The 25,785-nt window shown below is 44.5% G+C and overlaps 1 protein-coding gene across 1 annotated transcript in view; it reads right to left on the bottom strand.

The window, feature by feature from the left end:
• The window catches only part of SYNE2 (spectrin repeat containing nuclear envelope protein 2), a 175,740-nt gene that overhangs the window by 5,294 nt on the left and 144,661 nt on the right, over positions 1-25,785 (bottom strand). The window contains exons 102-112 of the mRNA XM_064713480.1: positions 14,196-14,358; positions 10,438-10,625; positions 10,136-10,286; positions 9,514-9,696; positions 7,535-7,672; positions 6,449-6,643; positions 5,354-5,636; positions 4,944-5,012; positions 3,997-4,133; positions 3,021-3,147; positions 1,171-1,382 (exon numbers count right to left, since the gene is read on the bottom strand). Of these exons, the coding sequence (XP_064569550.1) occupies positions 1,171-1,382; positions 3,021-3,147; positions 3,997-4,133; positions 4,944-5,012; positions 5,354-5,636; positions 6,449-6,643; positions 7,535-7,672; positions 9,514-9,696; positions 10,136-10,286; positions 10,438-10,625; positions 14,196-14,358 (1,846 nt within the window). The remainder of the gene's footprint in view (positions 1-1,170; positions 1,383-3,020; positions 3,148-3,996; positions 4,134-4,943; positions 5,013-5,353; positions 5,637-6,448; positions 6,644-7,534; positions 7,673-9,513; positions 9,697-10,135; positions 10,287-10,437; positions 10,626-14,195; positions 14,359-25,785) is intronic.

The raw sequence follows: 25,785 nt of genomic DNA, 5'->3' as shown, positions 1-25,785 counted from the left end.
AACTGCTGGTCTAAATTACTTTTTTTCACCCATCAAAGGATCCTGTCCCCTGCTCCTCCAGGCAATAAAATTTCTTTCAATATCAGACAAAGCAAACAGACTTCTGAACACCAGTAAGCCACTCTGCAGGCAGACTGGCTTTATCCTTATCCCAGGCATTTGGGATGTCCTGACACCTCATGAAATTCACTTCTTAGAGCACACTAGCTCTTTTAACACCCCTCTAAAGCCAAACTGTCTGAAAATGGGATTTACAGCCAGCTGGACTCCTCTTAAGCAGATGCAGAAGGGAGAAGTGAAGCTCTGCTCCTTGAGGAGGTCAGACACCCAACTCCAGGCTGAAGGGAAACACCTCCCTCCTTTCTGAAGGCACCATCAAACCTTTCCTGGGGCTTGGATAATCCAGACTGGCTGAAGGAGTCAGAGCTGACCTTACTGGAGTGCAGAGTCATTGTCCCTGGCCTAATAACTACTCCAGGACATGCAGGCTTAAACATACTCTCAGCATGCCTAAGAAATCCCTCCTCTGTCCTGCAGTGTCCTGTTTGTGAGCATCACCCCAAGGTGACACCAGACTGACCAGCAGCCTCAGGGTGACTCCACACGGGGCAGCTGGTGAGGGGTGAGCACACAGGGATTTTGCACTTCCACAGATTTTAGGAACACTTGCTCTCTCAGACTTGAAGCTGAGGCATTTCATTGCCTGAGTCCCAGGGCCCCAGCACTTACATGCGCCCTGGTAACCTGCTGGCTCATGTTGCAGAAACCACAGCTTTAGAGCAGATCTTTGTCTGTCCTGCTGGAATTACACCCCACCCTTACTTCAAGTTTAAAAAAAAGCAGCCTAGCCTTTGCAGCCTGTAGACCTGGCTAATTTTCAATCTGTTTCTGGTTTGGGGAATGGCACAAGGAAAAGATGTCAGTATCACTGTGCAAGAAAACAGAAAGGGAAAAGTGAAGAGGTTTTTACTTCTGCCTGCCAATCTCTGTATATGAAGACAGAAGCACCTTGCCTGAGACCCTCTTTAGCCCTGTTAGCTGTGAGCAGTTCAGTTCCCCTGTGGCACAGGAACTGCTGTTGGCATCCATGCTGCCAACTGATCCCAGGAGAGCACTGATTTAAAAACATCAGCATCTTGAAATCCCTCTTCTCAGCAAGCCATAACTTACCTTCAATTTCTTGACCTTTTGTTCCAATGCCTGCATGCTGGTTGGAAGCTTCACCTTTTGCAGCTCTTCCAGCTCTTGCTCAGTTTTATCAAGCCAAGCAGAGATGTCACTGAGGTCTGAGTCCAGCTGCTGCCACTGCTGCAATTTCTGTTTCATCCTGAGTTTATTTCTGAGGTCTTGAGCTTGGATGAGCTCCCACCTATCAATAATGCCTGCAAATCACAGGAAAAAAAACCTCAAACATTTAAATTTTCAGTAAAGGAAGGAGTGTGTAAAACAGATGCAAGAAGTTTTGCAAGAAAATTATTTCCCATGCTACTTGAGATCAATTAACTGCTGTAATGTATTACTGTCATGCAACCACATCTTTTCTTGAGATTTTGCAGTGTCTGAATTTCATATTGCTGGTCAAGTTACCCACATAGCAATGCTACAAAGAATTTTAATGACATTAATTGGAGTTGTTTTCATTCACTTGGAAGAACGGACCAAAACTAAAGGGATAGAATTCAATGAGCCCAGCTGCAATTTGATGAACACCAAAATTCAGCATGGGACAAACATGATCCAGCAGTTAGGACTTGGGTTTGTGTTTTATGTCTATGTGGAGCTGCTGGAGAGAGCCCAGAGGAAGCCACAAAGGTGATGAAAGGGCTGGAGCACCTCTCCTGTAAAGCCAGGCTGAGAGATTTGGGGCTGTTCAGCCTGGAGAAAAGAAGGCTCCAGAGACCTTAGAGCCCCTTCCAGTGCCTACAGGGGCTCCAAGAGAGATGGAGAGGGACTTTTGACAAGGACATGGAGTGATAGGACAATGGATAATGGCTTTAAACTGAAGGAGGGCAGGTTTAGATTGGAGATTAGGAAGAAATTCCTTACTGTGGCCATGCTGAGGCCCTGGCACAGGGTGCCCAGAGCAGTTGTGGCTGCCCCATCCCTGGAAGTGTTCAAGGCCAGGCTGGATGGGGCTCTGGGCAAGCTGGATTGCTGCAAGGTGTCCCTGCTCATGGGAGGGGGGCTGGATCTACATAACCTTAAGGTCTCTTCCAACCCAAAGCCTTCTAATGACTCTTAATGATTGTTTCATCAATTCAGTGCTAAAGGACATGGAGATGCCACCTGTGTGATCAGTGACACTTTCTGAAAGCACATCCAAACCACTCAGGTTATTCCCATTCATCCCACACATGGGAGGGACACAACCCTGGACTATTTTTGAGACCAGAGAAACAAAGTGAGTGAGCTGGTGCATGCAGCTGCAGCCTTCTTTTCATCCCATGATTTGCTTTTGTGACTGCAGTACAACGTGCTGTTACAATCTCAAGCACCTGAAACCAGATATGAGATCCTAAAAGGTCAAGAGAACCAGCCTGCTGGTCTGTTTGCATGAAAGGACCACTGTAAAGGTACTGGAGAACAGAATGCATTACCAGCTTTGAACAAATATTTCTGCAAATGGGAGCTGCAGCATCTTGTTATATGGAGTACCAGGAACTCCACATAGCACTCTTCTTTTAGACAGAACCTTGGGTTTGAAATCTGATTAGAAGCCCCTGAAGTGTTCAGTATCAGACAAAAGTGAAATTGTTCCCATTTACTACAAGCAGTAAAGAGACAGAAGTATGATATGAAAGAAAAATCTCAATTCTGGCAGAAAATGTGAAAGCTTTGAACAGCACACATGGCTTGGACAGAACCACATGAGAAGGGAGCTCAGTGGATTGGAAATTTGGCAAAATACATTAATTTTTTTTTTTGTTCCCAAATATGATGCTTTTGTGCCATGTCTGCTTTGTCTTCCCAGAGTCACAGGACAAACACCAGAGCCCCAAAGCCACTCCACTGCTCTGTACCTGGCTGCTTCTCTGTTGCTGCTATGTTCACAAGTTCTTGGTCATCTTGGGGCTCCTCATCGCTCATGTTGGCAGATGGAATTTTCTCCTTGCTGCTGCTGCTGCTGGCAGAGCTGAGCTGCTTCACCTGGAATGACATTTTGGTGGGTGAGTGAGCCCTGCAGGTTAACAGGAGGTCAAAGGTCCAGCCTAATCTGTGCTACTCTGGGGTGGCTGGGCTGCTGCTGAGCTCTTGCACATCACATTTAGCACTGGGCTTCTGCAGCTTTGCTGCCAGTTTACACTGGCTCTCTGTGCCTTTCCAGCAAACAAACACACACCATGGTGATGCCAATGGCTGCAAGAGTGGACATGGCAGATTTATTGCTTTTGCACTACCTGTTCCAGACAATGTACAATTGCTGGTGTTCTTTTTGGATTGTGGGTCTTGGTAATATTGACTCTTAGGCTCTGACAATGGATTAATGATGACAAAAGCAGCCAGATACCAGCACCACCCTGCCTGGAAGAGTGCTGACAATGGGTCCAGATCCACTGAGCCTGGCAGCTGCTGATGAAGCCATGGCTGGCAAACAGCCACCAAGGTTGAGGCACCAATGGACAATAAGCCATTTTGGCACATTTTTCAGTGCATAGAAGCAGATTAAATGGTGTGTTGCATATTAAGACTCTTCAAATTTGCTTAGGAAAGGTAAATATGTCAGTAAGTATCAAGAGATTCATACCCTGTCCTTTGTGGGAGTTAAATTCTCCTAGATTTCTCTTATGACAATAGAGGAAGGAAGTTCCTCCAGACCCTGACTGACCAGGAGTCCAACCTGAACCACCAGAAATAATGCCTAAGTTTGTGTGAAGTGAAAATTCCCCACCTCAACTATTCTTTTCCTTGATCCTGGAGAAGGGAAGAGGGTGGAGTTACACAGAACAAGAAACAGACTGTAGTACAGGTTCAGTGCCCACAGAGCCTCCAACTCACATAGTCTGGTTTATAGGGAGTACTTGTCTCTGGTCCAGACAACACATTTCCAACCATCTCTGCCTGGTTATATCTGTGTTTCCTGCAGACTGGGCTGCCTGGGGAATGCCAAGGACGAGCTTCTGAAACAGACTTTCCTGAAACAAATAAAACCAAAACCACACACCATGAGTGCAAGATCCCACCTCCACAAGGAAGCTGTTGCTTTGTATTAAGTTAGAAAGCGCTTTGAATAAAATGGCATCAAGTTATGGCATAAAAATGACAGTTTTGCAGCTTTCCTTGCAAAGCATGCACATTTGCAAAACATCAACAGTGTTTCAAGGTAATGAGATGAGAGCCATGCAGTTATGGGACATTCTTTTTTCTTCTGGAAAATGCTTGAATACAGGTTAGAGTATTCAAAAAAAGAAAAACCAACAAAAGACAAGGCTGCACCATGGTTTTGTAAAGTTTGCATCCCAACAATAACTATCACACATCTGCAACATGTCAGAGGGAACAAGTTAGACATGTCCTGGTTTGGAGAATGTTTGTTCTGGATTTAACAGACAGGACACACATAGTTCTGTCATGCACAAACTACAAAAAAAAATACTTGCAGAGTTGGAGCTACTGCCTTCAGTAGTTATGCAACCAAAATTAGAAACAACCAAAAACTGATACTACCCAGAGCAAACCACCGAGAAAGAACCAAAAGACTTTGGATCAGTACAATGAAATGCATGTTAACCACCTTGGCATTTACCAGGCAAATCTAAATGGTGTGTTCTTGACTGCTTTTAATGTCCATGTGGATACTGCAGCGTAAGAACACCATGGCAGGATGAGACATGGTGTCCACACAAGGCAGGAAGTCAGACATTACGTATGAGAGAGGTTGAGGAATATAGCGTGCAGCACAGGGAGATTGCCATGTTCAGACACATGCATTAGCAGGTGCCTACCAGAAGATGCTTTCAAAGTTTTTGTGGTCATTTTAAGATATGCCTCAGGGTTTTCAGTGATTTCTACATCTGAAAAAAGAATAATGTCATTTTCCTCACTATTCAGGATCTTCCAGCTATTAAAAACAACTGAAACAATGAAGGACAGCAAAGACAAAGAACAAAGTGGCTGGTACCATTTTCAAACATTCTTAAATACTAAGGCTTCTAAAACCTTCTTATGTTTCTAAAAACAAAAGCTTGCTTTAGACAGTACCATTTCCTTCATATAAGAGATGAGCCTGCTCACATCTATAAATGTGAAAACCAACCAACAAGGTGGGAGCAAGACTTCAATTTCCCTCCCTTCCCACACAGGGACATCCTCCAGCTGTCCATGTCAAACCAAAGTGCTGGACATTGGTTCTCACCTGACAGAGCACTGTAATATGTTGCTTCTTCATCATCTTCATGAGAAGAAGAACCTCCCACATCACCTGTGTGGTCCCACTCAAGTGGGATGGAGTCGACGCTGACAGGGGTCTCACAGCCTGATCTCTCATGGCCCTGAGTCGGGGGCACGAGGTGGCAGAGGGACTGTGTGGATGAGGGCCCCTCAGTGATGGCTTTCTTATGCCAGGGATCATTCTGGATTTCTCTGGAGTCTTCTTGATCTGTCTCATTTTCAGAGTTGTCTTTTTCATCGTCCAATCCCTACAAGTAATTATTGCATATTAATAAGATTTACAAGAGATCTTAATGAGATAGTGACTGAATCACACAATATTACTGAAGACAGTTTTGTGGTCAGCTGCAGCACCATGTGCCTAAAATTAAAGGGAAACATAATTTCTGCCTTCTTCCACTTTTGCCAAATCCAATCCTCACATCAGCAGCTACCTCTCCTCTTTCAAGGCACTCAACCACCACCACAGCATCTGTCCAGTTTGCAGGAGGAGTGCCCAGTTCCAAATAGAGTTAAAAAGGTCAGTCAGGAAATGATGCTCAGGCAGGAGTGAACAGCTACTTGTTCATGTTCCTTCCTTTACTCAGCTTTCTAACACATGTTCTTTCTTCTTGAGGCCAAGCAAACTGAGAACCATCTGAAAGTTCCCAGGGAAAAGCAAAGTGCATGCTGTTCCCCATTCAGGGCTCTCACAACAAACTGGACAGATGGAGTGGACAAACAAATACATAAAGAGATATGCTAAGCACATTATTGATGGTAAGGAAAACAAAGTGATATTAAAAACACCAAAAATGTTTTGAAGCCTTCAAGGCACAACTATATGGTTCTGAACCTTAGGAACAACCTCCATGCTACTATCCAGATTCTGCAGATGGAGAGGCATGAAAGAATTGGCAACAAAGATTTAGCAAGGCTGGCAGAGCTCCTGAGCCACTGGAGATTAAACCACTCAGTCAAGCTGCTAGGAGTAAGCAATTGCAACTCAAAAACCAAAATAAGCATTGCAATTCAAACACCAAAATCTTGTCAAAGCATTGAAACAACTGCTGCTTCTTACAGGATCCCTTGAAGTCAGTCTTTGATGGAAGCGGGCAACTCGGCCAAACACCTCCTGACAGTACCGATGAAGCTCTTCCAATTCATCCTCAATCAGGATGGCATCCAAAGGCTCGCTCTTCTGAATCAACTGCTCCCCAAAAACAATTAGCTGATCAATCTTATTGGTGTTTAACGTTATCTCCTGTTGGAAACCCTATTTGGAACACACAAGAAAAATAATTACTTCTCCATTGCCTCTTTCTAGCCCAAGGTTTCTCCCTATTTTCTAGCTCACGGCAGTGAAAGACAAGCAACCATTGACATTGCTGTCTAATTTAATTTGGCAAATATCTTTTTACTCAAGAGGTCCAAAGGTTTGTTTTATGAGCAGAATTACAGCTCTAAATGAAGTGGCATTTTCCACTCATGTGTACATCACTATGGCTGCAGTGTCCTGAGCATGCAGGGGATCATGATACAAGAGTTCAGCTAATCAGAGATTATTCTTCTGTTGGTACACACAATCTTTTTCTCAGTAGCCAAGAAGTTTGTTTGGTTTCTTGGGTCTCCAGCCTACACAACAGTAAATCTACATCCCAAATCAGTAGCAGTGCAGGGAGACAGGAGAAATGATAACGTAGGAAAGAACTAGTATATTCCTTAGAATCACTGCACATTCCTGGTGTCTAATTTCTGCTGAAATTCCCAGCTACAAACATGAGCTCTGAGGAGAGATTGTACAATAATGCCAACTCAAAAAAGATTTGCACCAGAAAATAATGCCTGAATTTAGGAATGTAGCTCTTACTGTTAAGGAGCATCTGCTGCTTTCCAGGCCAGATACCACTGTCACTGACACATACTGTCAGGAGAAAATGGCAGGACAGAACCGAGCCTGAACACTGAATCTGAATTAAATAATGCACAGCTTAATCTTGATTCAGACAATATGTCTTTAAAATTTACTGCTGTCTTCAAACAAATATAATCCTACAGAGATGTGGTGGCTACTGTGAAGTTACAGAAAATGGATGATTCTGCCAGCAAGGGCAGCCCAACAGGATCACTGGGCTACAGTAAACAACTGCTTCAGAAGGATACTTACATTTAACTGGCGCATTTTGTCGTCAAAGTTACTTTTTGAGAAGTGTTCCACGTTTGTCAGCTGTAGGTCCATTTCTGTGAGCCAGACAAGGATGCTTTCCCTCGTCCCCTCAAACTCATCTCTCCGGTTGGTGAAGTGCTGGATGGAGAAGAGGAGCCAGTGTTACATGACCTCAGCTACTAAAAGAGACAGGTCACAGGGGCTCTCTGCAATCAGTGTTTTATTTCACAACTCCTGTTCACCTCAAAGGCCATCACGACACAAACAGTAGCATGCCATGTATAAAACCTGTCCTCTTCCTGTAGAGATGATAGAACAGTGCCCTGTACTAGCACACTATTTGTACAAAAGAGGGAGTAAAATTTTAGCAGTTCAAGATGCTTCTATAAAATTACATTATTGATTCCACACAATCCTTCTCCCACATCATTATACCAGCAACAATTACTTGGACTGAGGCTTAACATCTAATTTGTTCTAAACTTAAAACAGAGATAAACAAAGGAAGCAACCCTCATCTCTAATTAAAATAATTAAAACTATGAGATTAGTATCAGTTTTTACTGATTTTACAATGGAGAGGCTGGATCATGTATGACCACAGCAGTGTAATTAATGCACTGTTTGGCATGGCATGTCCCACAGACTCTGCTAACAGACATGCAGCTTGCATGTTCTCATGGGTGGATTTACTTTTCAGAAAAGGGATCATGTAAATCCTAAATATAACAATTCATAGCTGCACAGATCAAACCCCATCACTGCTTTCACTGTCTCATCCACTGACTTTGGGGAGCTAACAGTTCTCTCTGTCTCCCTGTTGCTTACAGCACTGCTATATTTAAAAATCCGGCAGTGACAAGTCTCCCCCAGGGCACAGCACAGAGTATCTGCCCAGAGATCAGTTTAATTGATGAGCAGGATGCTTCTTTGGAATACACTCCAACAACATTCCTCATCAGGCAGGCAGCACAGCAGGAGCTGCTTTCTATCACATCTCCATCTTTAATGCCTTGTTGGTGAATCACAACTTGGCACGAAGTAGAGCTGAGTTGGAAACTTCATATCTGCACTTGGGGCCCTTCTGTCTGTCTGTCTCTTATCTATGGAAAGGTGCAAGAGCATGAACACATCCACCCATTACAAGTGGGTAAGAGCAAAGTGTGATAGCAGTAGTGAGTATTGCAATTGACCTCTCAAAATTTGCACTCCTTCTTCATTTAAACTTCTCTTCAGCTACCAAAAACCAATCTACCAAGGTGAGGTTTATGCCACGTACTCAGTGACCCTTCCAGAGCTCCCCTGCTATGCCAGTAGCTCAGGACAGAGAGAGCTGCTCTGATGTAGGCTTTGCTCATGAGTAATTCCTGCAGAACCCTGGATCCTGAGAATTTTAAACTTTCTATATTGAAAGGCACTGACCTTTCAAGAGAATACTACATTTGACCTGAGGCTGTGGAGAAGGCTTCCAAAATTGATTAACAGCACTGGGATTACAGGTGTGTAGCTTGATTAGAAGTGTGTAATATCACTAAGTAGAAAACTTGAGAGTTTAAAGTTTTAGAATACAGCAACACACACATATATATATATATATATATATATATATATAAAAGTTTTAGAGTGGAGGCTAGTCCTTCTTTTTCATGAGTTTGGGTAGTATTGGTAATAGGACAGAAAAGTGTGCATTGCGGACTTCGAGTAATCAGTTATTGAGTTAAAAGGAAAAATAATTTAGGTGTCATTTCTTAATTAGATAGACCTTATAAGAAAAGATAGTTAGCCATTTTGTAGCTTGTTAGCAGAATGCTCTAAAACTCATCACTTGTAATATAAATAAGAAATAATAAACATCTAAGCCTGAACACAAAACACCGTCTCTAGCGCTTCAATCCCAGCCTTGACAGAAGCAAACAAAAGAAGCCAAAAACCGGCACCCTGTGAGTGCTCCTGACTCCCTCACCCCACTGGGGCACTACCTTGAGCCTCCTGAGAATGGAGGCCACTCGTTTCTGGAGGTTATCCCAGCGCTGGTTGCCCTCGTGCACCATCTGTTTGAGCTTGCTGGCCGAGTCGGTGCGGTTCTCGCGCGCCAGGCGCCGGTACTGCTTATTGATCAGCTCCAGCTGCGTCAGCCGCTCGTGGATCTGCCGCTGGAACGCCTGCAAGGCAAAGCCAGCAGCTCACTGCCTGGTGACAGTCAGGATGTGGGTATTATCCATCAAGAGAGATGGTGCCCTCCCCCTCAAAAACAGACCTGCCAATGGCAAAACTAAATCCAGATTTTATAGACCCATATTTTAAACCATCTGCTCAAACTAGAAGAAAGAAAAGAATTAATATCGCACTACAAAAGTCTCTTGCCTATAAAAAGCAAGGCTTTAAACTTTTAAGTGTCTATTCAAAGTATTGTGTTCTCCTCATTAAAACAAATTCTGGAAACAAACAGACATTTAGCAGCTGCACACTCACCAAATTATTTATGTTCCCTATACTACCAATGCCAAACCAGTGTTTTCCAGAGACTAATGCATTTTGCACAGACAGTAAGTATTCAGCAGCCTGATGCTGAGCATAAAAAAAGCAGTTACAAAGATTCACCTCAAATTTCTTCAGCTCCTCTTTCGCATGTGTGTACAAGACCTCTGAAGAATTAGGCCTAGCTGCTATATTTTCAGATGATTTTAGCCAATCTTCAAAGCGAGAATAGTCATCCAAAAACCTCTGCCACAGACGCCAGGTTTCCTCGATTCTGAGAGAGCAAAAACAGAAAGGTTTTATCACAAGCTAACCATCAACTCTGGATTCTTTTTTCCTCCTCAAAACTCAGCTTGTGGCAAAAGCTACAGCAATTCCTCAAAATGCTGCCCCAGGTTTCTGTAGGGTAAGAATAGGAGACATACTTCATTCTCCTTTCCATGGACATGGCACAGATGTTTCTCCACCGTCTGTCCAAGCTCCTGGTGGTTTGCTGGATGGAGTCACACTCTGTCTCATTAGCACACGCATCTGAGTCGTGCAGCAGGACTTCACAGATGTTAAACACGGACTCCACGCCCGCCGTGTGCTGCTCTATGTCTCTCTGCAGGTCCTGCCATGCAAAAGAACAGTGTCAGTGGAAGGAAACATACAGGGTCACAGGAAGGAAACATACAGTGTCAGTGGAAGGAAACGTACAGTGTCAGTGGGAGGAAACATACAGTGTCACTGGAAGGAAACATGCATGGCTACATCCCACCCATGCCCTTTCAAAATGCTGCAGAGGATGGGGAAAGAGCAACTCCCGTGTCAGGAAAAGCTGATTTAGCTTTAAAAAAGACTTGCAGAATGAGCTGTGCAGATGATACAGGTCAGGAGAGAGCCAACATGTAAAAAAAGGGTTGTCCACCTTTGGTGTCTCAGTCTTAACTCAATCTTCTTATTAACACTCTGGACAATTTTAATGTGAATTCAAAATCCAAACCTTACCTATACCATAAATAAATTCTTACTAATTTTGACAGCACAAGATGACTGTCTTATATCAGGTTACTACCCTGAAAGTTCTCTCATCAGAGAACTCCTAGAGCAGCACTTGCATTTTTTATTGACTGATCACAGGCTGCAGCATGAAACACAAACACAGCACACAAGGACCTGGTGGTACATTGCTTTTCTTAATCCCTCTTGTAGGGCTTCTCTTCTGACAGAGTGTTTTAAAGGGTCTGGAAAAGACCTTTTGACTAATCTACACTACAGGTTTCTCTTCCAAAGCCTGCACTTCCCTCCACAATAGTCTGGCCTTTCATCCTGTACCCATCATTATTCCTGAAGTCAGTGTAATTGAAAGACAGAAAAAAAAAAAAAGCCTTATCTAAATATTTTTTATTGAAAAGGTAAATCTGTACTATGTGACCAACTTTAATTTTTAATAAAATGACAATAGCCACTACAATGCCATTTTTCAACCCATTTCTGGCTTTTCTAATGAAGGATACAGAGACTTTTGCTTGAATAACACTAGAGCAACAAACACAAATTAGTATTTTCCTGACAAAAATGAATTGGACTTCCCATCAAATGGTATTTACTGATTTCAGTCAACAGATGAAGCAGAATTGGTTTTGCTCTAGACTTCAAAAAAAAAAAACCCCAAACAAAATAAAACAAATAAAACCATCCAAAATAGACACAGCTTGTAGTAAATACAAAATGAGTAAAGGAAGATTTTTCCCAGAAGTCAACAAGCTGCAAGGAGTTGAGAATCACTCAGTGGCAGTTCTCAGTGGTTACATGGGTACCTGAATTAAAGGCTGAGCCATAAATAGTCAAAATATGGCTTCTGGGATTTGTAGTAATGAACAGCTTTAAGAAATGTAGAAATGAAATTCTTCACATGGATGAGACTGCTAGAAGGACATCCAACAGAATATTTTACAGGTTATTAAGGATTCACAGCTATTTACTGAACAAGATATGAGCATCAATGTCTTTCAACACAGGCTCCACAGCTGGGAGCAGGCTCAGTCTCACTACTGGTACCTAGAAACTGTCTTCTGAATTCATTAAATTTCACTGAATTTACAGGTGTATTAGTGAAAATGAGAATTCTGATCACAGATTAAATAAATTCTAACATGTAATTTTATTTAATTAATTCTAATGGTAATGTTGCTGACACTTTCATTACTTCAAGCCATGCCTGGGTTCATGGAAGAGCCTAGACAGAATCCCTCCTGTTTTCCAAGTGACCTGACTGCATTAAATGAGACAAACATAACAAACTAAGGGAGAGGGTGAGGAACATACATGGAGCTCCAAGAGGTATCATTCCCTTAACTCTGCATAGCATTGCCCAGAGAGCTTTAACAGACTACACACTGCTAGATTTTTGCATTAGTGAAACATCTTTGCAATCTTAAAATTAATATTATTCATGTTGTAATCGTCATCCTTTAATTGAACAAACATGCCATAAAACACCTCTGTGCATACACAAGGCTTTTAAATTTCATTATTCAAGACTGCACAGGTAAAGCTTTTCCAGTCATGGATGTCAAATAAAAGAAGCCTGTAGGGCATATTTCTCACCATTGCTCTGCTCTTGCTGAAATAATTGTTCAGCTAAAGCCAGGAAAGATCTTTTTATTGTCTCATTGAGACAAATGTTTCACTAATGCAGAACAAAAACAGCTTTTCTTTTTACTATGGTCTTTTTAGTCAGCACAGTCTTCTCATACTCAGCCTGCTAAAAAGCTACTGTAGACAGAGTCTAGAGGTGCCTAGAGGTCTGTATTTAAAACAGCATCCAAAAAAATTAAGCAGTTAGTAGCTCTGAGCAGCAAATGATGGCTCTAATAGCGAGCTAAATCTTGAATGCTCATAATAAAAATAAATTAGTTTGGACACAATTCCTTTGTGCTTCATGCTCTGCTCTGCCTGGCAATTTATCATGGCCTTTGAGAATGCAAAAGGTTTGAATGGGAAGAAAATATTTCTTTGTTGTTTACATGACCATTCACAACGCAGATGGAACCATGAGAGGTGCAGGGCCAAGGCTCCTGGTGTTTGACCAGTTCCTGCAGCGCAGTCAGTGGGAGCCACCTCCAACCCTGTCACAGAGGAGCTGGCCCTTCCTGTGACATCTGGGACATGAGTACAAGCACAGCCACACCAACCAGCAGAGAACAGAGTCCCCAGGTCTGGTTCACTCAGGGATCCTTAGACACAAAAGCAGAAACCAGAGAGAAAAGATGGAAAGGAAGGGAAGGATACCAATAAGTGTTCCTAAAGGCAGATGCCATAAAAAGTTCAAGCTTCCAAACTTGACAGACTTATTCTTGATCTTTAGTTTTTAGGCAAGTTTTGCTCTTTAACACAAAGGCTAGATGACAGCCAAGCACTTAGAACCTGGCCAGACTTACAGCACAGCCCTAAGCAAAGGATGACTCCACCTGCAAGTCTGTGCTTTGGAGAAGTTCCTTTTCCTTGCCTGGCTGCTGGCTAGATAAAATTTACTGCAGGACTATGCAACTCCTCTCCTAAGATCCCCTGGTAAGCCACTGCCTTGGATAAATGCCCACAAACAGCCAGCAGTGCAGGGTTGGTTCACACTTGTTGTCTCAGCAGGATTCACGCGCCAGCCCCCCCAGCCCTGAGGGATTTTCAGAGCCTGCCTCTGATCAAACCTCAGCCAAAGGTGTGTCTGCACAAATCCACCTTCCAAAGCCCAAGCATCCTGCTCTGCCAAGCTTGCTCTGCTGTCTGCAAGGAAGGGACAAGAGCTGGAGCCAGTGAGGGAAACATAACAAATCCCATCTCTTTGCAGAGAGCAGCATTCACGCCTTGTCAGTCGAAGTCATCCTCATGTACTCTGCCCACTGTGTGTGCCCTGCCCAGTCCTCAGGAAGTCTGCTGTACTGAACTGAGCAAATTGGCTTTTGTTTGTATTTTGCATGTTTTCCTTGGGTGAAGGGGGGCAGGGAGATGTGGGGGTAATTCAAGACAATACCGAAATAATTGCAAGCAAATAAAAATTTTCCGTGTAACGCATCTTGGCAGGAACACGCCATGCAAAGCAAACAGTCAGAAGGGCTCACTAAAGAAAAGAAACAGGTGATTTTATACCAGGACCAATCAGCAGCATCTTAGCTCATTTACTCTGGCTGCTGCTATTTCCCACCTGCTGTTCTGCCAGTCTCTTCTGGATTTCTTGGTCATCACAGATGTCATAAACAACAGGCTTGGAAAGCTCAGACTCAATCCGGGCCAACCAGGTGCGAAGGTTACTCATGTTTTTGTCCAATTGTTGTATAAAAGCAAATGTTTCCTTCAGTTTCTTCACCCTAAGTAAACCAGGAAGAACATTTTGTTACAAAGATGGTCAATCAGTGGAAAAGATGTTGGCAGGAGCTGATGACAGGCATTGCTTTATGAAGCCATGTCGCATCAAGCTGCTGCCTGTAAATCAGAGCCGTGTTTTAGTCAAAACCTACCTAAACTGGCTCAGCAGGACCCTGCTCTACAGCTGAAAGCAAGACTTGGGTGAAGGCTTTAATGGAACTCTATAAGCAAGGTGAATTTTCATCTGCTAGGGAGCACTGGACATTCATCTAAGTGGAAATTTGTACCATAATTTGCCACTTAAACTAAAATGGGTATCTATGGTTTGATTTGCCGTGAATTTTGCTCAGTGTCATCTTCAGCAACCAACAGGCTCACACTAATCAAAAAGGTACCACTGTGCCAAGAGAGGCAGAATCTGCACAAACCACCAGTCCAACAGAATGACAGAACAGTTCCACTGACAGAATCACAGAACAGTTTGGGTTGGAAGGGCCTGAAAGATGCCCTCGCTCTAACCTGCCATGGGCAGGGACAGCTTCCACCATTCCAGGTTGCTCCAAGCCCCATCCAACCCAGCTCTGAACATTTCCAGGGATGGGCCATGCACAGCTTCTCCAGGCAACCTGTGCCAGGGCCTCAGCACCCTCTGGATGCTGACAGGAGAGAAGGCCTGAACAACAGCTACTATAGAACCTGTAGCACCACAACATTAAAGCTCTTCTAAACACCACACAAACATGCAGAGATATGCCAGACTCTCCTGACAGGTGAATAATTTAAAAAACCAATCTTGATGGTGGAGAATATCAAATGGTCAGGGAGACTTGTGCAGTGGACAAGAAAATGAACCATTGACACCATTTACTTTTCTTACAGCTGTTTGTAGCACAGCTCTCAAACTGCAGACCAACTTTTTTTTACTTCCAGCCTTAGCAGCATATTCCCATGTCAAACCCCCATATCAGCCCCTCAAATTACCCACATAGGATGCTTTTATATTTTGGCAAATTTTTTCTCCATGTGTTGGAAGAATATCTGGTGAACTACCTCACTGATCTCAAATTTTTCTTGAAATTTGATTTACTGCAATTCCCAACAAAAATGACTAAAAAGGCAACACCAGGGTGACATTTATCTCTTCAGACTTATTTCAGAGCTTGTCATCCAGACCTTGGTAGATAATGAAGAAAAAAAAAATCATTACTTGTATCAGACCTGTCTTAAACATCCAGATCACAAGATGAGATGACTGTACCAAAAAGCACATATTTCTCCCTATGAACTGCAATGGGCTACCCTGCAGTACTATAAATATCAACACTGCAGACTCTAAAGTCAGATGAAATCATTCCACCCATGTCCTAGGGAGAGCCCATTTCTTAGCCAGCATTGCTTCCCTGTGCTGTTCTCCTGATCTCTAGTTATGTCCTTGTACCTTAGAATCAATTTTTGAACCTTGCATATGATTTTTAAAATGCAAACTTACAAATTAAACCTTTAGCTACTGACTAGTCCAACAACTATCAAGATGAGCCTCAATTATTTAAGTCAAGTGCTGCACAAAAAGTTAAGTCTATATTGTGAAAAGGCTGAAACATTTCTGATTCATTGGCCACAGACGCTAGGAAATGTCACCATACAAACAAAACCAGCAGTGGCACTGCAAGGACAGCTTGTACAAGGGGTTCACTGCATGTCCCCAAATGCAGGAGACTGCTGAGGGGTCTGAGTTAAGCCCTGATGTACTTGGCAAGACAGGACTGGGAAAGGCTGAGGGATGTGATCTCATGTAATGCAGGCAGGGACAGATTGCTCCAAGGCAGAAGTGCCCACACAGGGCACCTGGACAGTTTCCTGGCCCACTGTCCTGCCTGCTGCCAAACTATCCTGGCAAGTTTTAGAGGAGAGTGGTCCAAACTGGCTGTAATGAATGGCTTTTGCAACTGCCTGATGATACAACAACTGAAGATATGCAGGACACCTAATCCATAATGAATATGCCACCCTGTAAGCAACAACTGATCTTATTAACAACCTTAAGGTAACCAAAGAGGATACACACGTCAGCCAGACACTTGATTTAAAGTAAAGCACTTATGGAGGAGATATGGGAATGATCCTGCTGGATTTCAGTCCTACTGTTTACAGAGTAAGGCCAGAAAATTCAGGGTCTCATATGGATCAGCAGCACGGAAAGTTTCCCCTACACCTCTTGTCCCAGAAGCACCAGGCAGTACTTTCAGTTGTTTTACAAGGAGGGCAAGAAGAACACAGTCCTACACTGAAGCTCCTGGCAGGTATTTAGCAACTCTGCACTCTCCAAAAGTAAAATTAGTATTGTCTGACTGATGTAAGCCTGCAAGCCAGCCTGAAGGATTTGGCCCAAGTCCATGGTCCAGCTTGTTCCTGCCTTGCACCCACAAAGCTGCTGACTCTGGTGCAAAGCACCTGCCTCTGCCCCTTTACACAGAATCTATCTTCCACTGGTGCAGCTGACTGAGAGGAAACCAGGGGATGACAAAAGCATTTAGCTGCTCTTGCTTTTCTTAACAAGCTTTTTTTCACTACTCTGGTCCCAAGTTCAACCCTGTAGGCAGACAGCACCTGGCTCCCAAGCAAACAGCTACTGTATAAAACTTGCTGCTTTTGATTTTGCTTAATATAAGTACTACTTACTTATATTAAGTAATACTCAATGAATATGTCATTGCTCCATTTTCTTGTGCTGTCATGGGCTGGCAGTTATTTTACCCAGGAGAACTAATTCTCCCTCTGCCCTGTTCCCATCAGTTATTTTGGCTGGTTACAACACTCAGCAGGGCCAGTGACTCCCAAGGCATGTGGCCCTCCAGAGGCAGGTGACTCAGGAACCCTTTTCCCTGGAGAGATGGACAATACAGGCTCTGTGCTGAGCACAGGAGGGAAGAGTCTGAGCTAAACATCTACACTGTAGCATTATTAACTCTGCATGACTTCAGGCCAGTCAGGAGGAAAGCAAGGCTTGATCTCTGCCCTGTCCCTGACTGTATTCTGTGGCAATTCACCTCCTGCATTTCCTGTGGTGCTTCCCACAGCTGCTCTGGAGACAGGCACATGCAGGGACCATCTGATGGCACAGCTGACCTGCTGAGACCACAGCTTACTGTGCTGCTCAGATCATCTCTGCCTCCCTGGGCTCCCTTCCCTGCCTCAATCCACCTGCTTCCCATCCCTAAGCTGCATTACAGAAAAATTCACAGGGTGCTAAAGATCTTTCTTCAGTCTGCAGAGTGGATAGATGAACACAGCCAAGGAAGTCCAAAGCAAAACCAAAGGATATTAGACTGTAAATAAATATATTTATGACTGAAAGTACATTCGATGCATTTTAAAAGCAACAATTTTAGAATCCAAGTGTGGCTTTTGGCACTCCAATATTATTTTGGCTTAGAAATCACTCTGATTTTCAAGTTATGAATGTCACCATGAGGATCTTTATCTTCCAGTGTTACCAGAAGCAACAGTCTCAAAGACAGCATCATTGTGGAACTGAGAGCTTGTATTTACTTTCTAGCAATTGCCATTAGAAACACCATTGTAATTAAGTCATTTAATCTGTTATTTATTCTCGATAGAATTTGGCATTTGCCAGTCATTTAAACACCCTTAATGCTCTAAAACCGTTCATCTCAAACTTGAGCTAAGCAGCCAAAGAAGACAAAAACATCAGAGAAGCTCACACCAGTGCAGTGCATGAATGGGAAGGCAGCCTTGTCCAGACATTCACATTGGCTGATCTGCTCCTGTCAGCAGACACAGAGCCCAAGGAAAAGGGCAGGACTCTAAACTGAAACAAGACCTAAACTGATGAAAAACATGAGCATCCTCAGCTTGCACAGAAGTCACAGGCAACTGCCATTTGCCTGGCTACAGCTCAAAGAGTGAAACAGACTAATTAATTACATCAACAAATCAACAAAAGTCTTCATTTGCAACCACCATACTCAGATGCATATCTGCACCCTGAAAATACTCTTACAAATCACCTGATCTTTGCATGAAAGAAACTTCATGAACTCTTTTGAGATGTATGCTGACCGTTTCTGGGGAAACAGAGCCCTTCTGGAAGCTGGGTGGGAGTGCAAAGTGCACGCCTCCAAGCCTGGGGGCAAAAGCTTCCTGCCCGATCCAGGTATCAATCACCCAACACAGTGAATTAACAGCACTAAAAGTTCAAGTGAAGCAGAGAAAACCAGCTTCTTGCTGAGGGTGGAAAGTGCCACCACTGTCGATTGAATTCTTTCTCTACGCAGTGTGAATCTCAAGTTAATTGAGACTGGTCAAACAGGAAAAACTTCCTGTTTACAGGAAAAACTCCTGCTAACCCATTGTTCACTTCCCACTGAGAACTCACCTGCCACAATTCCACATGCCTCCAGAAAGAAAAAAAAAAAGGTAACAATACAAAAAAATACAATAAAAGTATCACCACTGATCTAAAAAAAAACCCAACAAATTCAGATTTGCCTTGTTCTTTGCAATGGGCCAAGCTAAAAAATCCACCCTGATTAGCACTCAGACACATGATTAAGTTGCCTGGAATAAGCCAAACAAAGCCAGTTTTAAAATATTTTAATCTTTACACCACAATAGAAGTGGCAGAAAAAGAACAAAAGTAGGAGATTATAACTACAAGCTGGCTGCAAAAGGGAACAGAAGGACTAACTGACTTGACTCGAGATTGGATTTGGGTCTTAATACCCACAATGAAGTTGCCAGTATTGGGTTACAAGGGAAAAGCATTAACCTGTCTCAGGCAGAATTCATTGCACAGTGTACTTGTAGTAACTACTCAGGAATTACCTAGCAGTAGGAGGAGCTTCCAGGTTGATTGAAATGTATTCACACAAACAAAAAGAATTGCATTAGGACATGCATTTTGTATTGCTTTAGCTGTCAAAGTGCTGCAGGAAAAGGTAGGGGGGAAGCTCAAATAAGGTAAATAGCAGCATTCAAATTTTAGCGTCTGAAAGAATGAAAAAAAGAAGCTAACATCTGTCCCAAACTCTCCTTCACAAAGGCAAATGTCACCAGAAAAAGCGACTCCGTGCATGTCTTTGGAGGAGGAGGAGGGGCTGAAATGGCCCTGCCAGCTGACAGGATTGTTTACCAGCGGCCAAGCAATGAGATGCACAGCCCAGGAACCTTTGTTCAGTGACTCGCAGGGGGAACAACCGTGCGAGGGACAAAAGCCGCGCTCTGGAGAGGTGATGCCGAAGGCGAATCTGAGGCCTTTCCATGGAAGGCGAGGCCATTCCCGGGCCATGCCAGCCGCCCCGTGCCCCGGGCTGTGTGCGGGCACGGAGAAGCGCAGGAGGCTTTGGGGGAGCAAAGGTTCTTGTCAAGGCTCTCCGGCGCCTCGGGTGCCAGCCCCAACCACAGCTGATCGCAAGGCAGGGGCCCGTGAGCACAATTGCTGCTGCTGCCGTGCCGCACTTCCCACTCACTCGCCCGCTGGCCTCAGGGAGCCGCAGCAGCGGGCGCATCCATCGCATCGCACCGCTCCCCCCGCGGCTCCGCCAGACCCCACCGGCACCCGGCACCCACACGGCACTTACGGTTCGCACGGGAACACCATTCCTCAGCCTGCAAATCCCAAGCTGCAAGGGGGAAACCGTCTGTGCGAGCAGGCAGGCATGGCAGAGGAAACCCCTCCTCCACAGATGCCCTATTTATTCGCCGCTTTAGCATCCCGGCTGTGGGGGGGAGGCTCGCCCGTCCTCCTCCTCCCCGACCCCGAGCTGGGGAGACACCGGAGCTCGCTCTCTCTCTCTCTCTCTGTTTCTCTCTTTCTTTCTTTCTCTCTCCCCCCTATTTTTACCCTTACGTTTTGCGTTGGGATTTTACCTGGCGAACGGCCGCATCCCTCCTCAGAACAAAACCACCAGAGCTTTATTCTGACACGGGAGAATTGTTAGCACGGGAGGAAGCGCACGCCGGGCGGCCGCCCGCGGCTGGCGACAAAAAGGTTGCGGGTTGGAGCCTCCGGCACCGGGAAAGGTGGATGCGGTGCTCATTTCTTGGGAGAAACGGGGATTATTGGAGCCTCAGACCCGGATGATTTGCAGCAGAGTCAGTCTGAAGCGAGCCCAAAAAAACGAGCACACGTACATCCACGCACAGGCACCACGCACAAAGATGTATCCTTACTTCCCCTGCGTTCTGCTTTCTCGCCTTTACCATTATAGCCCAGGTATTTAAGTACGAATTAAATCTCCCACACACTAACCTGTCCTCTCTTTAACCTTCCAGACCAGGCAGAAGGCCTCCACTGCAAATAGCCTGTTATGCCAGAAGGCAAAATAACCCCTAATCTTCATTTATGATATCATTCGTTTGTGGAAAAACACACTGTCATGATTTCTGTGTGTTATGACTGCCAGAGATCACGGGGTGGGAAAAAAAAGGCGGAAGTCGGAGAACCTTGGGTTACAAGTCACTCCCCACCCAGCCAAGATCAGAAAAAAAAAATAAAGAAGTTGTGATAATCCCACCAAAAATGCAAAGAATGATTTTGAAATCAAAGGTTTTCCAGTATTCAGGTAATTTTCCACAGACCTGTACTGACTTGCTGATGGCTCACATGGCAGAACACACAGTTCCTGCGAGGACACAGCACACTGTGAGAGGGCTCAGGACATTTGCATAGGTAAACCATGCCCAGTCACCTTCACAGTTTATTGTCCAGAGTGGTTCAAAACCTCTCTTTGAAATGGTTGACCTGAGTAAATGGAGAAATAACCCCCAGCTTTGGAGGCAGACACTAGGAGTGAAGATGGTGTGCAGAAGACAAGGACTCCCCTTGCTCTGCCAGCTCCCCCTTCTCCCTGCACACATTGCATAACCAAAATAAGCCCAACCATCATGCCTGAGACAATAATGGATTCTGTCACAGCTTTTACACTGAAGAGAAGTGTAATCCTCAAAGGACAAAGAGAACATGGAAAGAAAGCAAGCACTTTGTGAGGGAGATTTCAACCATCCACATATTTTTGTATACCAAAAAAAACCAAAACCAAGAATGAGATTTTACAGTGCTACTGCCACAAACCAGCACAATTCTGCTGGACATTGCTGCCTTATTTACCTGGGGAGGCCTCCCTGCAGCATATTTTGCTTCCCTTGCCATGTAATATTGATCTGCAGCAATTCAAAAAGACCTTTGAGCCCAGAGTGCACCCACACTGATTGTGGGCTGCCACAGGGTAGGGCAGCACACCACACATGGTGCCTGATTGTCTGCCCTGCCAAAGGGTAACCAGTGTGGTGGAAAATAAATAGAGACCAGCTGAAGGGTGTGCTGTGAACTCACTTGCTCCCCAAACCCATAATCTGGGGCCTGCTGGTGCTGGAGCAAATTTTGGGGCAACCCAGGCACAGTGAGGGTGCAAGGGAGGAGAGGGAATTGGCAGCTCACTGCACTCCCCATAAAGCCTCCCTGGACTCCCAGCACAGCACAAGGTGATGTCACTGGAGAGTTTCAATTCCTCCCCTTTTTTTTTTTTTTTTTTTGCAACTTGAGAAGTTTCAGTCTGTTTGGGAATTTCAGTCCCCCCAGGGTATGCAGGAAATGAGCTGAAAACACCTTCAGTCTTCCAAGTTCTATTAAGGAAAGTAAGGGCTGACTTGAGTGTAGCAGTTTAAGATTTCTGGACAATGCAATGATGCTGGCAGCTAACAAACACAGGGTAAAGACCCAGCTGCCAAGGATAGCTGCATTTAAGAGAACAAGAAGGCACATTTGACCTTGCTTGCTTCCCTGAATTTTCATGCTTGCTTTAAAGGTCACAGTCATTTGAACCCATTCCTGCTACATACACAAAACCTTTGCTTTTCTCCACAAGGCTGAAAACACAGACTAGACCCACCAAGTAAGAAAACACATCAGTGTGCCCGCAGCCAGAGCAGCTGAGAAATGGCATCCCCTTTTCACAGCTTGGCAACAAGTGGCAAGAGCTGCAGGATGCCCAGAGCTACAGAAATGCAGCATCAGCTACTGCAGAAACTGGTCTGCGGACCCAAAACTCCTGGAGGCAGCCCCTGATGAAGCTGCTGGCTTTAATGAAGGCTCAAGCAGCACCCAAAGCTTTGCACAGCCCCAGGCAGTGCAGACACCCCCAGGGGACACGGGGTGCTCCTCCAGCCTGACTGCAGGCACCAAGCAAACAGCAATGCAGAAGGAAAACATTTCCTCTTCACTGGGCTGGGAAGCAAAGTGAGGAGTCAGAATCAGGGCTGGATGGCCCAGGAAAGGGAACATGCCGTGCACAACACAGTTCCTTGCTAGTCCTTGCCTGTTGATGCTTTCCAGGAGTGTTGTCCCAGAGCATATTGAGGATGTAAATCCCACTCCATGGGATTTTGGTTGTCTACCACCCTCAGGCAGCCTGTGCACTCCTCCTCCTACTGCTTCAGTAACAAAAACAAGAGATTTCCTGTGTCCATCTTCACAGTCAGCACAACGCTCCCTTCTGCCTGTTAATATGTTTCTATTCCTCATCGCTCAACAAAGAGCCAGCACAAACCCCCTGTGGTAAGAGTATCTTCCGAGCTGAACAGAATTCATTTGTTCTCCTCTCCTGGCATGCTAATGCCTTGATGGTTACTTTATCCCATGAAAATTAACATTTTGAGATTCTTCCAAGTTGCAGCCAGACGGTGGCTTGGTGCAACACACGAGGCAAAGCTTTTGTCACCACACAGGCTGAGCACAGGCAGATAATGAAAGTGTTAAGTCCTACAAGTGCAGCCATATGGCAAATCTGAGCTTGTCACCATGAACTAAGAGAATCACTTCAAGGACTAAATGGGGAGCTCACCTAATTTGCCCATCTGTCCCAGGACATTTATTGGTTTAAAAAGGTGAAATAAGCTATCAGGAGGAATTCTCTGCATTGATTGGCTTCCAGGCTGGTTTGGTTTCATGTTGGTATCACACAGCCATGCACTGCACTGCAGAGAAGATAAAATCCTACACAGGTTGCAGGGACAGCCATGGGGACATCAGCAACCACAGAACTGAAGCTGGCAATAAATCTCAATTAGATTCCTTTGCGGATACAGGTTATTTTTCACTTATGAACCACAGGATCAAAAAGTGCCCATCTACAAAACAGATTCCACACCCAAAACCAAAGAATTGGCCTTGAACACAGCTATTCAATATACATTTTTTCCTCCTACTGAGTGCCTGGCTCTGTAGTTCACCTCCTTCCCAAATCTTGGCCTACCATGAAGACATACTGAAATTTGGTCCTTGTCCCTGTGATGGTGGGTGGGCCACTGGGAGCTAAGTGCAAGTACAAATAAAGGTAGCAGCTCATTGTGTGTTTAACAGAAATTGTTGAAGTTGTCAAAAAAAGAGCTTCAAGTGGTCACAGATTTGGCACCTGAAACCTCAGAAAATTTTCACTTCAATTTTACTTGCCACAGCTACTAATCTGAAAAGACAGGAGTGAAACCACCTCCTCATTTCATGGATGTGCTGTGAAAATAAGTTCCTACAAGCAACTTTTTTTTCAGGAGAAAGACAAGGTTTTCTCTGCATCCCAGTCAAAATTTGTCACTTCTCTCCAGGAGCATTCCCCTATCCTCAAACCCTCCAAGCCCTGTGGCACTCCTTCCCAGAGGCATCTCCTCCTTTCCTCTTATTTTCCCCAGGCAATGAAGCAGTGTCTAATAAAAGGGCTTTGCACAGGTCTGCAGATGAGGCAGCACTTGTGCAGTGCCCCAGTCTCATCTGCAGCCATTGTGCCATTCCCTCCAGCCTCCACACTCTGTGAGAGGATCTCTGGACTATGATGGCTTAATCCAGCAAGGACAACAAAATTCTGCCACTATCCTTATCCATTATCAATACAAAAATTTTTTTAACAGTTTCTGCAAAAGCAAATTGAGAAGGAAGGGGACAGTCTGTGAGCACAGGGCATCACAACCCACACTCACAGGTCACCTCACCTCCAGCCCAAGGCTCTTGCTCCTCTCTGATCTCCCTCAAAGATGCCCAATTTGTGTCACACTGGTGATGGGCTGAGCTGCTGCCTCCCCACCATCACCTGAGCTTGAGAGAGGCTGCTGAAAAGCACGGGAGGAACCTCATTTTGCCCCAAAGCACACCTCAGTGAGGTGGACATTTCAGTCAACTGATGTCTAATTTAATTCCTTCAGACATCAAATCTCAGTGGCAAGCCAGCACCATAGCAGCAAACTCAAAGCAGAAAGCTGGAAGATTATAGCAGGGCAAAACAAACTCTTAGGAGTGTACTCAGAGTCTGTTGTGAGTGTCTGGCCTGGTGGTTACTCATGACTGAGCAGCTGAGAGCCTGCCCCAGCAAGGTGGATTAGGTGAGGGAGGAGAGCTGCTACAAAACACTGCCATATGCTGAACCTCTCTTAGTATTAACTCAGAGGGGACCAGCAGAGCCCACAGGGCTGCCTGATAATCTCGGGCCACCAAGGGAGCTGCTTAAAATCACATTTTGCCAGGTCCTTCCAGTTCATTACCCTGGTCCTGAGCATCAAATTGATGGAAATCAGAAGTAGAAGCTGGCACATTACAGATATTTTGGAATTAATTACACAGGAACACTCATACAGCATCACACCAATTCCCCAGCAGCTGCAATATCCACTTAGAAACCAAATACTGGGAGCCTTGTTGATGCTCTAGACAAATCCACAACAATGTACCTCAAAGCACCACTGCACACTTGCCTGAAGCTAAATATTTAAAAGACACCAAGTAGACAAGTCCTTTTTACAGAGTACTGGAATACAGTTGCCAGATCTCTCTCTAAATGCCCCATCAGTTCTTTAGCATGTTTTCCTAAAGATTATCAGAAATGTGCCATGCATACCTCACTTTTAAAACAGTGCATTTTAAACTTGCTACAATTCAAAACCAACATACAGCAGAACAAAAAATGATCATAAAAAAGCTTTAAATGTGACAATTACTATCAGATGAGAACAGAAAAAGTGCAATTACTGAAGTGAAGCTTGCTTTCCTACACCAGATCAAAACCAGACATCTTGAGACAACCATTGCAAGTCTATCTGCAGTGTCAGATCTTGAGAAGGCAGCTTCTGCTTAATCATTCACAGCTCCTGTGTCACCATTAATTCAGATCTCATTCCTGATTAAGGCCCAGCACAGTTAGCACTACATTGTCACAGCACAAGCACCTGCATTATCTGTCCCAAATTTAACTGAGCAACAGAGCTGCTGAGAGCCCAGAGTGGGGATCACAGGCAGAACAAAACCTTGGGAGAGAAGTTGAGACCAATACCAATTTGGTGTTGGCCTTATTATTTCTGGATTACCAACAAACTCAGCAGGAGGCAAGACCAGCCCAGCATCCTCCTCCCAAGCTGTGGCAGAAACTCAG

The sequence above is a fragment of the Zonotrichia leucophrys genome, chromosome 5 (assembly GCF_028769735.1).
Source record: "Zonotrichia leucophrys gambelii isolate GWCS_2022_RI chromosome 5, RI_Zleu_2.0, whole genome shotgun sequence".
Classification (NCBI taxonomy): domain Eukaryota; kingdom Metazoa; phylum Chordata; class Aves; order Passeriformes; family Passerellidae; genus Zonotrichia; species Zonotrichia leucophrys.
This window is presented reverse-complemented; position numbering and strand designations above follow the sequence as displayed.